The 14,249-nt window shown below is 43.3% G+C and overlaps 1 protein-coding gene across 1 annotated transcript; it reads left to right on the top strand.

The window, feature by feature from the left end:
- Nucleotides 1-8,967: 8,967 nt before the first annotated feature.
- On the top strand, nucleotides 8,968-11,279 carry snai1b (snail family zinc finger 1b). The gene is made up of 3 exons (XM_031845536.1): nucleotides 8,968-9,200; nucleotides 9,513-10,076; nucleotides 10,412-11,279. Exons 1-3 carry the CDS (start codon nucleotides 9,119-9,121, stop codon nucleotides 10,591-10,593), a joined length of 828 nt encoding a protein of 275 aa, XP_031701396.1. The 5' UTR covers nucleotides 8,968-9,118; the 3' UTR covers nucleotides 10,594-11,279.
- Nucleotides 11,280-14,249: the final 2,970 nt, after the last annotated feature.

Genomic DNA, 14,249 nt, shown 5'->3' with positions numbered 1-14,249 from the left:
ACACACACACACACACACACACACACACACACACACACTCCTCAGTGTCTAGTCTTTAATTATTCCATGACGTGCAGGTTTTAGGATTTAATAGAGCTCAACCTGTGAGGTCATAATTGTTTGTGACAGAGTGAAACTCTAGTCCTCTGAGTGAGATCACTGCTCCCTCACCGACCTGCTGTGTATCGGTGCTACCCACAATGCACTGGGTGTGACTTCCGATTTATGAACTAACCTTGTGAAAGCCCAATGACAGTCTTAGTTGGTCTTTGACTGCCCCCTTGTGGCTCCGCTCAGAAATGTCTCTCTATGGTCAGTTCACTGTGTGACCGGTAGGTGGCGCTACTTCATAGTTTGTTTGTTTCTTGACCCCAAAAGTGATCCTGAGGGAGATGTGGAGACTGTGGAGGTCCATTACTGACACTGTGATGGACAAAAAGATCCTGTAAGTCATTATAATAAGAAACTATCTCAGAATAATGACAAAGCCCTTCAGAACAATGAGAAACAATGTGAAAGTAATGACTTCATATCACAAAAATATCGACTTATTCAAAATAATGAACGCGCACGCACACGCGCCCGCGCACATGCAAACACACATGCACGCACGCACGCGCGCGCACACACACAATCACCACCTCTTATAATAATAGAAAATGTTTCCATGTGAGAGAAATATGATTCATCATCATTTGTTTTGTCAAATGTTTGTTCATCATACAACTCGTGCTCCGACTCAAATACAGTCACGTGGTTTTAATGATGTGGTGTTGACGGATTCATTCAAACCACAGGTGATCAACACTTCAGGAAACATGCAGCGGCCGTATGTTTACAGCACATATAGACACTGATGAACTTATCTCCTGTTCCTCAGAGCTGAGATGTGATGCGACAGATTGTTTTCTGTTGCAAAGTACAGAATAGATTTCAAACGTCGAAGCCTCAGTGGCTCCTGAAATGATCCATTGAAAGTATCATCAAGGTACTCATGTTTTGTTGTGATCATGACTGACTGTACGAAATAATGTAAACACAATCTGTTGTTCAGTCTTTCACCTTCGGACAGATTATTGGTTGTTGCCTTAATTGATATTTTCTGGACATTAAGGTGCTGCAAGGATCGAGTCCTCAAACCAGGAAATGAGTCAGTAGTTTTACTCCTCCAGTTCCCTCTTCTTGAAGTCAAATAGCTTATAAATGCCTGAAATATTATTTATTTTTTAATATAAAAAAGGCTTCATTCACATCTCAACTTACAGGATTGCTTCTGCCTCAAGTTAAGAAGGATCACAAATAAACGAATACAGAAATGTTAGAAATAAAAACAGAAATAACATAAAATTGAAAAAAAAAACAGCGGTGCTGAAATGAACTTAAAGCTGTCAAGTAAAGAAAACAACCGAAGAGCGTTCTTCTCTTTAATAATTCAGTGACTTAAAAGTTTTTACTTATTCTTCAAATGGTTCAAGTTGTGTTTAGTCTTAAAGTATCTGCATTCATGTGTAAAAAACATCCCTTGTAGCGACACAATACTGAGAAAAAGTCTAACTTCCTGTTCACTGACGTTAGGCGTCTGAAATCAGGTCTGTGTTTAACACGAGCTGAAGAGATTTTAACGTTCAGTTCTCTGATATAAAACATGTCAGTATAGAAACCCCTCTGGTGAATCTTAAAAAGAGTGTAAATGAGAATAGACGTCCTCACTAGAACACTAGTCCTCCTTTAGCCGAGTGGTGGAGACGTGAAGTCACGTGACCGCGGTGGAGTTCCTTTATAGACCAACGTGAAGTCACGTGACCGCGGTGGTGTTCCTTTATAGACTAACGTGAAGTCACGTGACCGTGGTGGAGTTCCTTTATAGACTAACGTGAAGTCACGTGACCACGGTGGAGTTCCTTTATAGTCTAACGTGAAGTCACGTGACCGCGGTGGAGTTCCTTTGTAGACTAACGTGAAGTCACGTGACCGCGGTGGAGTTCCTTTATAGACTAACATGAAGTCACGTGACCGCGGTGGAGTTCCTTTATAGACTAACGTGAAGTCACGTGACCGCGGTGGAGTTCCTTTATAGACTAACGTGAAGTCACGTGACCGTGGTGGAGTTCCTTTATAGACTAACGTGAAGTCACGTGACCGTGGTGGAGTTCCTTTATAGACTAACGTGAAGTCACGTGACCGCGGTGGAGTTCCTTTATAGACTAATGTGAAGTCACGTGACCGCGGTGGAGTTCCTTTATAGACTAACGTGAAGTCACGTGACCGTGGTGGAGTTCCTTTATAGACTGACGTGAAGTCACGTGACCGCGGTGGAGTTCCTTTATAGACTGACGTGAAGTCACGTGACCGCGGTGGAGTTCCTTTATAGACTGACGTGAAGTCACGTGAGAACATGAAGAGATCCTGAAGCGATGGAACGCCAAAGGAGCTTTGTTTGTATTTTAATGACCCGCGTCCGATTGCTTTGAAGATTATCTTGATGAACAAAACGTGTAAGCATCATAAACGTTTGTTTGCAACAGAGATTATTTTTCTGCAATAATCTAAAATCTAATAGAAGAATCTCATTGGATTTATGTGGAGGGAACCAGTGTGATGCTAACTTCCTGTTCGGCCTCCAGAAATACGTCATCCCTGCAGCTCTCTATGGGAACCAGAGAATGCTGGGAGGAGATAGAAACAGGAGATAATCTCATTCTGAATTATTCCAACAGTGATCACCATTGTCCGTCAAAACACTGTCACGTAGCTGCTGAGCACAAATATCTAATCTGCTGTGTGAACCAGATGGAGATGCAGTCTGCAGGGTCACGTCTGCAGCACCTCTCAACGTGTCCATGATCAAGATGGATTTTTAACCTAAAAACATGTCAGAGTGTACAGAAGCCTGTGTGTGTGTGAGAGTGTGTGTGTGTGTGTGTGTGTGTGTGGTGTCCACACAAGCAGCGCTGCATTCCAGTGGGATAATCTTATCTCCCTCCTGCTGAGTTTACGGACCTCTGAACTGTAGGGCAACACACACACACACACACACACACACACACACACACACACACACAGTCCAGTTCATATGCATCTATAAAGAAGCTGAGATGAAGGTGAAAGAGTACAAAGCGATGTATGCACATTGGAAACAGTCTGACAATGACGACATCTTTCAGATTCAACTGCAGCATCACCGCGTCGTCACTTCCTCCCACCGACGGGCATGCTGGGAGATCTGCGGCTTCCTTTGAATCATCACACGCACAAAAGATCAGATGTAAATGCACTGGAGTGGCCGTTACCTGTTGTCTGAGCGGTAACAGTGCACCTGATTGTTTGAAGAGCCATCGGCCTCAGTCGGGGGTTTGAAATGCAAAACGTGGTTTTAAGCTGCAACAACAAAACCAACAACAACATGTATACGAACAGAAAAAGGTGTTTAGGAGTTGGCTTCAACTCATCCACATGAAAGGAGACCGGAGTACGGTCACCACTCCAACACCTTTAATCAAAGCAGTCGAACTTCAGTGACATTGAAGAGGAAATTGTTTCTGCAGACAATTCCAAAAGAATCCTCCTCTCAGAGAAATGAAGACAATAAATGAATCTTCAACGGCAGATAAAAGATGCTGGGAGATTTAGTTTTGTATTTTCTAATCCTGTTGCATCTTTCTGACAGGAAACATCGGGGAGTCCTGTCACAGCAGCTTGTATGTTTCTCTTACTTTGGTTAAAGTTCCATTTTCTCTTTTGCAATATCAATTTTCTTCCATTAAGAGTCACCAGCTCAGCAGAGATACTGCAACAACTTTATATTATATAAATCAAACAAATACATGAATACATACAACACGGTGCTAGTCTGCACAATAATGCTACAACATGCACACTACCATGAAGCGTGACATGGAACCATTATCGTCATGTCACACATCTTGTTCAGGGATCTTCTGGTAAAGAATGTTTCATCGTCCTCTGCAGAACGGGTTCATTTAAAGTGTTTTATTTGAGTTAAACAGACACTTCATCCCGTGCTGATTGTTGTTTATGTGAAGGTGGTCCTTCAGGAAATGTGGCTGTTTTTCGAGCACATATTCCCTGAAGAACGTTCTTCTGCAGATCTTTTCCGCTGAATGAGTCAAAACAAAACGTTGCTTCAATTTGAAATAGAACTGAGTGAAATCTTTACTGTCTGTGCGACGAGACGAAGACATTTTCTGCACAAGATTTGGGTTTCTGTAGCTTTTCCCAAAATATATTTTCTGGGGATCTACTTTTTAAAAAACAGGAAACTTTAACTTAAGCCGGGGAAGATCCATTGAGAGCACGGTCTCATTGTCCACGGTGCCCTGGATACATTTCATACATACAATCATTTCATAATCACAAAACAACAAACAGAATCAACCAAACATCAACCATCGATAGCCATACTACACAACACATGTTCTAGTATGATAACAAACAACAACCAGCAATAATCAATAACACATTCAGAGACACTCTCAAACCTCGACGTCAAATCAATTTAACAAATCCTTTAAGAAACTATGGTTTTCAACTTTATCTATTAAAAATAAAATAGAAACACGTTACAAACTCTATCAATAGATGCAGGTGGAGCTAACAGGCTCTTCTTGTTTTCCTCTCATCAGTAAAACATCAGAATGCACGCTCGTCTTTTATATTACAATCATAAGAATCCTTAAGTTATCAGAACAATAAGAACATTCAGACTCCCTCGTGTGGCTCAACGGTGTACTGCAGATATACATGTTCGATATAAGACGACATTTATTTTTTATCAATAAAATCTCCTGTGAAGGTCAGACCCAGTCTTTGAGAATGACCATAAATGGAGAAATATTTTTCCTTTGTGCATGTTTAACAAACAAAAAGACATTTCACAAGCCACTGTAACAGTGGACGCCTTTTAAAAACAAACCAACAAACATGTTTAAAGCTTTTTGCACACAAACAGTTCATTGATTAAATGAAAAGTCTTTGCTCAGATCAGTTTCACCTCTTTTATTTTACAGGCTGATATGAAAACTAGCTCAACAAATATGTTACCTCTTCTTTATTAAAAATGTTTATGTCATATAAAGTTGATGTAAATGCTTAAAAAGAGAGAAATGAGGATTGGTCAGGATGTTATATTACATCTGCCTGACTGCCACCTTGTTGCCGTATGTATTTCGTGGTAAACCTCCCTGAGATCAGACTGAAAGGTTTCATTCTGTTTCTGTCTGAACAGCTTCATCCCCGAGGCCGGAGAGCAGAGAACATCTGCTCTGAGCAGCAACACGTCTCATGTCTCCTCTGCTCCTCCGAGTGTCACGAGGTCATTCAGCCCTGTTGTAACACAGATTGTCTCCTCGGGGAGAACACATTCACACAGTGTGTAATCAGCTGTTTTCTGTTTACAGCCTCCTACACTCTGTGTGTGTGTGTGTGTGTCAGGTCAGGTGGATGTTTCATTATTTTTCTGTTTATGTGAGTGAGAATTACAGAAGCACACAACATCATAAGAACACACACACACACACACACACCACTAATGTGAATTATCTAACTACGTAGTTATTTTAAGCCCAACATTGATTTTGATCCTAAACCTTTTGTTTTGTACGGTGATGTTTATTTATTCATTTATTGATCAGGGACAGTGCACATTAATCAACTTTTCAGTTTCCACCTCAACTTAAATGTGCCAGAGTTAGAGAGCTCATGTAATTCTGTAGTCTCTGCAGGTTATGACAATTTAGTGATTGTAATATTATCAGTACAATTCAACAGCAAACACTACAGTACAACATGCAATGCAACACAATACAATAAAATACATAAGTGCGCATTACAAAAGTGGCAGATGTGTAAAAGCAATGAGAGCATGCAGCAGTGCCACAGGTATGACTGCTGTGATTACAGGTCTGGTTAGCTTGAAGCCATCTCTTTAGTTTATGTTTAAACTTTAAGGTAATTATTGATTTATCTAAACTCAATAAAAACACTGCTCCAGTAGCGGGTGGCTCAGACTGTTTGCCTGAACTTTCTAAGTCTGTATTCTACAACACAGTCCCCCCCGATGTTTGACTTTGTTACTCAGCTGCTGCTCCTTCAGCTTTATGAACTGACTCAGTGTAGAACCACGTAGAACCCTGTAGAACCATGAAGACGAGACAAGCGTCTGCAAAATGTTTAAAACTATCGAAATTAAGATTGTACTTTTGAACTATATGGTAATGTTGGGATAGCTGTCGGCCTTTGGGTCGAGTGTGTTTAGTGTCGGTTTGTAAAGACAGTTGCTTGAAAAATAAAGTTGTTTTTCGTATTTTTCAATGAATTGCTTTTATGACTATTTCACAAATTGATGTGAAACTGTGTTGAATATCATGAAGCTGATTCACAGATGTTGAAGATGAATCAGTCAGTAAAGGAGAGAACAGACTTGTGCTGTGATTGTAAAGCTACACAGTATTTGCTGAACAAGTGAAAGCGATAGACAGATAGTTGGTCTGATGAGAGGACGTTAACATAACGTAGATCTGTGCCAAACGGTCCACTCTATTTCAGAACTGACCATGAAAGATCTAAAGCAGCAGATGGTGTTTTGAGCCATTTTCAACCATGAAATAACAATTTTTGTAAAAAAAGAAATGTTCCACCAGCGTGAATGTGTCACTTTAAAAACATGTTCAAATGTTCAGTACCTCTTTAAGCTCTCAAACATCATCCTCAAGCAGCAGCGCCCACACCTCGGATTACTTTCACGTGCGTCTCTGAGTGTTTTTACTTGCCGCTCTGCCCTCGTGACCTCCAGTCTACGTGGCGTCGGCGTCAACGAGCGCTCCAACGACGTGTGAACTTTTGGGCATGCCGCGACAATGGCGCCTTTTGGACAGGTGCATACATTTACACCCCCCCACACACACACCACTCACTCTGCCACCGAGCAGCTCTGAGGCTCTTTGCGATGCTAAAGAGGACAAATGAGGACGGAGACATTCCTGTCTAATGGCTGGCACCTGATTCTCAGACTGTTAGAAAAACAACAGGCCTCATATCCTCCGATCACGTGACTGAATCACCCACCAGTCCGTCGGTGTAAACAGTTATCAGGGACTGTGTACAACCTACTTTTATTGTATTGCACTAATCATACATGCAAAACAAACTACTTTACACAAAAGTCAATAACATGGAACAGAACTGTTTTTAACCCCGAAAGAAATTATTGTGCCAGAGATTAAAAACACAAAGAAACACAAAAACAAGAGAATGAAAATATAAACATATGAAACATAGAATAACAATTTTAAAGTGTAAAATGAATAATACTGACACCGTTGCAAAATAGAATAAACTAGCAATAAGAGGATACATGAATCAACTAAAATAGGTCAAAGTAAATTACAACAACACATATTTAATACAAGAGTAAAATATGAAATGTATAAGAAGTAATACTGGTAACAGACTATATAATAGACACTAAAATAGAAAAGTAATATTCAGCATCATATTGTGAAGGATTTTACAAAGTAGTAAAAAGTCATGAAAATAATGTTGCACATGATATTGAAATGTTACTGCACGATGTTGAAAGAAGTAATACAATCATAGAAACATAAAGGAAATAATCTGAACTGTAAAATAAAATATTGGAGAATATTTGGACAAGATAAAATAATTCTGGACGAGATAAAGTAAAAAAAAGATAAATCAACAACATCCTCTTTCCTTCTGTTTTAATTTTTATTACTTTCTAATAAATTATGGTAACCATTGCACAACCTAATTATGCAGATAATAAGGGTACACGTTTGATTTAGGAGTGTGGTTTCAGTTACGCACAAACTTTACGCACGTTTAGTATTCGAAGAAAAGAAAAAAGGATGCAACATTAAGTGAACCCCCTTTTCCATCACGGGGTTTGCTGCATTCAATGTCACCTGAAGGCACGAGGTGGGTTAAAGCTACATATTGTTCCTGTCAGCTCGGTTAATTTCACCAGAGATCGTGCTGTGAGCAGGCTGCGGGCTGCGGGGCAGCGCCTCTCTCTTAGATGAACCGACTTATTTCCCGCAGAGAGGCAGAGAAAGAGAGACGCGGTCAGGATGGACCTTCTGTTCTGAGTGTTGAGTGAAGACAACAGAGCGTTTGTCTCCTGCACCTTCTGAAATAAAACGTCTCCACCTCACCAGGGGTGCGTCAAAGCCTCGAGGCGCAGGCGCACAATGGACACATCGTGACACGTCTCTCATTTGACAAAAATAAAAGTTCTTAAACATTTTTAAAATGTCAGAGGGATTTCAATCACATAAAAGTACACCGGCTCAAATATTAAGATAGTATTAGAGTGTTCGTTATTGACAGCTACGTTTTGTTGGATTATCTCGCTCGATTTTCACACTTTTCCGCAAATCTGACTTTATTTGCATTTCTGTTCAGCATTATTCTACAGATGTGTGTGCAGAAGTAAACAGTAGTCTGCCACCTCACACGTGTAATTTATGAGCCGACAGAGGACGCTCCTGCTTCAGGTTGCTTTGACACGTTTAGTAAAGGAATGGACACAGTGGAGCAATGCAAGGTGGAAGAAAGTTAAACACAAGATAATCCTGGTTCGATTTGACTCCATCTGTTTGCACGCTGCCTTCTCCTTCTTCTCCTTTTTCTCCTTTGAAAAAAAGCATTCTTTTGCATCGTTTAAGTAAAAAAAAAAAGAAACTCATGTTTGCCGAACTCTACTTAGAGTTGCACCGGCTGATCACATTTAATGACATAGGTGTCTGTCTGCAGGTGAAGTGAGCCATCAGAGCAGCGAAATGCACAATTAGATCAGCGCTCACAGCTTTTGGCACATCGGTCACCTGTGGTGAGCGCCCCGACGCGCGGGGTGTGTCTTTGGGGCGGAGACACGCCCACCCCCACCCCGCTGCTTCTCCCCTCTGGTTACTATATGAGGAGGCAACTTTGAGACGAGATACATTCAACCCGGTCAGCGTTTCTCTCCGTCCAACTACAACCTGCAGCAGACCGAAGAGGAGAAACTCGGACCTGAGCGCACTCCGCCGCGGGAATTATCATTATTTTCTTGAATTTATCGGTGAAGCCAGACCTCAACATGCCTCGGTCATTCCTTGTCAAGAAGTATTTTTCCAGCAAGAAGCCCGTCTACAGGGAGAGCCAACTGGAGAGCCAAACTGGTGGGTTCTATTTTCTCTTTGATTGAGTGAATTGGATGCATCTGTGATAATATTTGGAATGTTGATTGAATCCCATCGAAAAGATAGAAGTTACCTTTGGACCCATGTAGCAGGTTTCTTACCTTGCATGTAGCTCTCCTGGGTTTCTGGTCACCTTGATAATCTGCTAATGGAAAGGCCAGATGGATCAGGGTTACATATATTGAAAGCAGGCTGTAAGAGGACACCCAAGAATGAAAACAAGTTTAGTGCTTCATTAGATTATCAGTCCATTCCAACTCACCTGACTTCCCTTCTCTCTGTGTCTCACAGCTTTTGTCCCAGAAAGCTTTGCACAAGCCGAGCTCCCGACGCAGAACAACAGCTTCGCCCTGACCTGCTACCCGACCAACCCATTCTTCAGCAGTATGGACTCCCTGCCTGCACCTCTCTCCCCAATCACGCCCGTGTCTCCGTCCCCCTTGCCGCTCGGCCCTCTGGACCTCAGCAGCTCTCCGTCCAGCAGCAGCAGCAGCAGCAGCAGCAGCAGCAGCAGCGAGGAAGAGGAGGACGGCGGGCGCACCTCAGATCCCCCCAGCCCGGACATCATCCAGCACATGTACCACTGCCTGCACTGCACCAACAGTTACACCAGCCTCTCGGCACTGTCCCATCACCAGACGTCCCACTGCGCTCCGCAGCAGCAGACTCCGTCCCTGCCCGCAGAGGTCTCCGCACGTCCGGCCTTCCACTGCAAACACTGCCCCAAGGAGTACACCAGCCTGGGCGCCCTGAAGATGCACATCCGCTCACACACTCTGCCCTGCGTGTGCCCGACCTGCGGCAAGGCCTTCTCCAGACCGTGGCTGCTCAGAGGACACATTCGCACACACACAGGTATGCAACCAGAAAGCAGCTTTAATTCACATGTCAAAGGGAGCCATTGATTTACAAGCTCTGTTGGCTTGTAAATGTAACAGCTGGTCGTGCTCATTGATATTCATTGACGTCTCCTGACGTGTGAGCAAATGTTATTGCTTAGCATGGCACAATCTAATCTCAGCCTCACAATGGCTACGCATGAAAAGAAGTAAGTTAGGGTGGTCGTTCCTGTCCTTTTGTTAGTTTATCTGCAGATCATTTGAAAAACAATGACCCGAGGGCCCATTTTCTGTTCCCTGGCCTGTTAACAAAGTGCAAACTCCTAAACATCTCTTGTCTCTTCCAACCAGGTGAGCGGCCCTTCGCTTGTCAACACTGTAACCGGGCCTTCGCCGACCGCTCCAACCTGCGCGCCCACCTGCAGACCCACTCCGAGGTGAAGAAGTACCAGTGTGGCTCCTGCTCGCGGACCTTCAGCCGCATGTCCCTGCTGCACAAACACAGCGCCTCCGGATGCTGCCCCGCCTCGTAGACATTCACATTCAGACATTCACATTCCCTGAAACTGTTCTTCTCGTGAGCCAGTTTTCCCTCCTAATAAGAGACATTATACCCAGAGGACAGTGAACCATGATGAGACAGAAAACTGGAGTTCTGTTGCTTTTATGAAATGACTCCTTAAGTGCCTTTTTCCAGGACTCTGTAGGTCGATTTTGTTTGCGGTCATGTCGGCTCATCTGTGCCGCGTCCTGTCAGACTCTGTGTTTGTGTGATTTGAGGGCAGCTGGACATCCAGTTAATTCCCAGGAAGCTCCATCGGTGCCGGCTGGTCCGGGACTCGGGCCATGTTGCAGCTGCTTGGGCGTGTTTGTATGTGTGTGTTTGTGTGTGTGTGTGGATGTCATTCCTCACTCATACTATACATACATGGCATGTGTGTGTGTGTGTGTTGGGACAGCTGTCTGTGAATGGTGCCCTGCAGAGGCAGGGCGCTGAGAGACGTGTTAGCTGTGACCTCGTCAACAGGTGACCCGCCCGCTCGCACACACAAAAGGACCACTTAAACTTGACCAAAAAAAACGTCACCAATATTGTCGTTTTACAGTCTAAACTAGATTTATTTAGACGTGTTCTGGGAATGCTGTGACCTGCAGTTTTAATGATCCGTTTTGTTGAATTCAAATGGGAAGACTGCCTTTCTTTTCTGCAACATGTAAATAAAAGCTTTGTTTAAAAAAAAATAACTTTTGTGCTTGAACATTAATTAGTATTTCAACGGGTATTGTATGAACTGCCGACTCTAAATGAGTTCGTCAGGACAGATATGGCAGATAGTGCTGTGTGTGTGCGTTCGGAGGAGCGGGGATAGGTTTGTGTGATGTTGAGTGATGGGAGGGGAACACCTGCACACACCTGCCCGGCTGTCAGCACACACATAGAGGAACTCACGCTAAAGAGGGGAGGGGGGGTACACGGTGCGACTGCAGGTGGGAGGAATAAATTGTGTTTTAAAGAAGATGCTGAGCAAGAGTTTGTGAAGTCTGTGGCCCGATCCAAATGTCCCCTCTGAGGCCTCAGACCCTGAACCCTCCGGGATTTCAGTGTGAGAGGCTGCGAGAGCAAGAAATGGTAAAAATAAAAATGTGACATTAAGTTGTGAACGGTTGCGACACATAACGCTACTTTGACAACATATCATATTGTTAACAATTTTGGGTTGTTTTAAAAAAACTTTGCCATCGCAACGTCTTCCAGGCGTTTGCCTCAGAAGATGAGAGGTAATGGTCAAATGATCTACTCTCTTTGTCAAAAGCAGGTTTGTAATATAGTCCTTTGATTTTATGTTCCATCTATAATCCTGAGTGTTTGTGTACATTTAATATTCCAGGCTGAACACTCTTTGTTTTTTACGTCTCCAACCTCAACCGGTAACCCAGTGTTTAATGTCACAACGCTATGAATTGTGGGTAATTCCCTTGGGCAAAGTCTGCAGAAATGCGGAGTGTTCATAAAGGACTCAAAAAGCCTGCGAGAGAGACCTCAAACACTGCATGATTTGACAGTAGGACAGAACTAAACCCTCACAAACTTGGCGGGGGGGTGGGTACCTCAAAGTCAGTGGAGATTTGGGATCGGAACAGTGTGAAATTAGCGGAGTGTGGGAATCCCACTGACCCACTTCCTGCTGCAGGAGCGACCACAGATGGAAGCAAAAAAATCCCAGAGAGTCAGGCTCCAGCAGAACCTCCGGACCGACACAGATCCATCTGCTCTGTAACTGTTACACTCTGGTTACCTTAGAGGAACTTCTGGAGGAAGTCTGTGCTCAGCTGAGAGGGAACATCCAGGGTGCACATATGGCATCAATGTGTCTACAATCCCCACTGCCCTCCTGACCCCCCCCGCACACACACACACACCGACGCCAGCATGTCTTAGTGAGGTAACAACGCGTTTCCTCCGATAGCTCTCAGTGTTGAGAGGTGGATGCACATATGTGTGTGTGTGTGTGTGTGTGTGTGTGTGAGGGGGGGTTTGAAGAGGCTCAGGATCAGATTGCATGACTTAGCTTGCCCAAATGTAAACAGCACCCCGAAAAGGCTATGTGACATACACACACACACACATGCAGGCATATTGAATAAAGAGATTTACTTTGATCGAGGGGGATTTTTCGTTTGTCTGCCGATGGGCTGTTTTGACGCGAGAGTCATTTAGCTGCTGCCCACCTACGCAGGTAATGAGTCAGAGGCAGAGAAGCAGCAGCAGCCACAGGGGGACTGAACTCAGCTTGAACTGCCGACAGAGAAGCTGCAGCAGGGTCTGATGGGTTAAAGGGACAGTCCACCCCAAAACACCAAACGCATATTTGTCCTGTAGAATGTATATAAGATAGTGGACGTAGTCACCGTGACGTCACCCATCGGTTTGTGGACTGATGTCATGAAGCTTTGATTTAAGCATTTCGGCTGTCCCCATCTTGGTTTTGTTTTTTTTGCATTCAGAAGTGACACAAGAGGGCGGAGCTAAATACAACGGAACGCTAGATGAGACATTTTAAATTCTACCAAATGTTACAATCAACTTTCATGAAGTGAAAGAGCACTGTGAAAGGGTTAAAGTTAACTCTGTGGTAGAGACCTGTCAATCACAGTGTAGCCCCGCCCTAAATCATCCCCTGCTTTATGGTCTGTGTGACTCTAAATGGACCATAATGTACTGAATGAACATCATGCTGTATTGAAGAAGACTTGAAACTAGAGATTGAGACCATAAACTCATGTTTACAATGTTTACTGAGGTAATAAATCAAGAGAGAAGTAGAGTCATTTTCTCATAGACTTCTATACAACCAGAGGAGTCGTTCTGCATCTCACGCCAAAACAATCTAGACTGATAAATAGCACTACAAGTAATTTGATTTGTCCGTTTCAGTTAAAAGATGGAGAAGACACATAATGCGTTAAATACTGCTCGATGATGTTTTTTCTCTACCTGCACATTGCACCAAAACGCTGTCATTTCTGATATGTTTCGGCCTTTTTGAAATCTAACTCTTGACACCTTGCTAGAGGGACATTTTTCTGGTTTGCAGTGTGTAGGAGGCCGTCTGTCACTTTGTAGCTCTGAGGCAATGAGATCACCGGACCTGTCACCGTTCTTTTTCAGCGAGTGTGATATCATATTGGTCTCCTCAAAGTGTTTTCATGTTTGCGGCGTCACGCATGCGGCCCTTGACTAATGTGACATTCCTGAGCCATTAGTGACAGACATACAATACGGCCATCTAACAGAAGAAGAGGGCTGCTCTGTCTGCCGTCCCTGCAGTCGGCTCTGGAGTCAAAGTCAATAATTGGATTTTCCAGTAACAGGAAATAATGTTATGCTGACCTAATTATGAAGAAAAGGGGATTGCCGCTCGTTTAAATTTCTCACGTGTGTTATTCCCACAGACAGGCATTGTTGCCTCGCTCTATTCTTAGTTGTTTAATAATCATTCACGGCCTCTTAGATAATCTGCAGCTGTTTGTTTTTTTAAAATACAAAATATAACACAAATAAGAATATCACAAGCGCAGTCTTTTTTTTAACTCTGCGCCAAAACCAGGCGGCAACCTCGGGTTCAGAGAACTGAAGCCTTAAGTGTCTTAAAGCTGCATTCTCTCTAGTGTCCACCAGGGGGCGACT

The sequence above is a fragment of the Anarrhichthys ocellatus genome, unplaced genomic scaffold (genome assembly GCF_004355925.1).
Source record: "Anarrhichthys ocellatus isolate YVR2014 unplaced genomic scaffold, GSC_Weel_1.0 scaffold5, whole genome shotgun sequence".
NCBI classification, from domain to species: Eukaryota; Metazoa; Chordata; class Actinopteri; order Perciformes; family Anarhichadidae; genus Anarrhichthys; species Anarrhichthys ocellatus.
The sequence above is the reverse complement of the archived record's forward strand: the minus strand, read 5'-3'. Positions and strand labels throughout refer to the sequence as shown.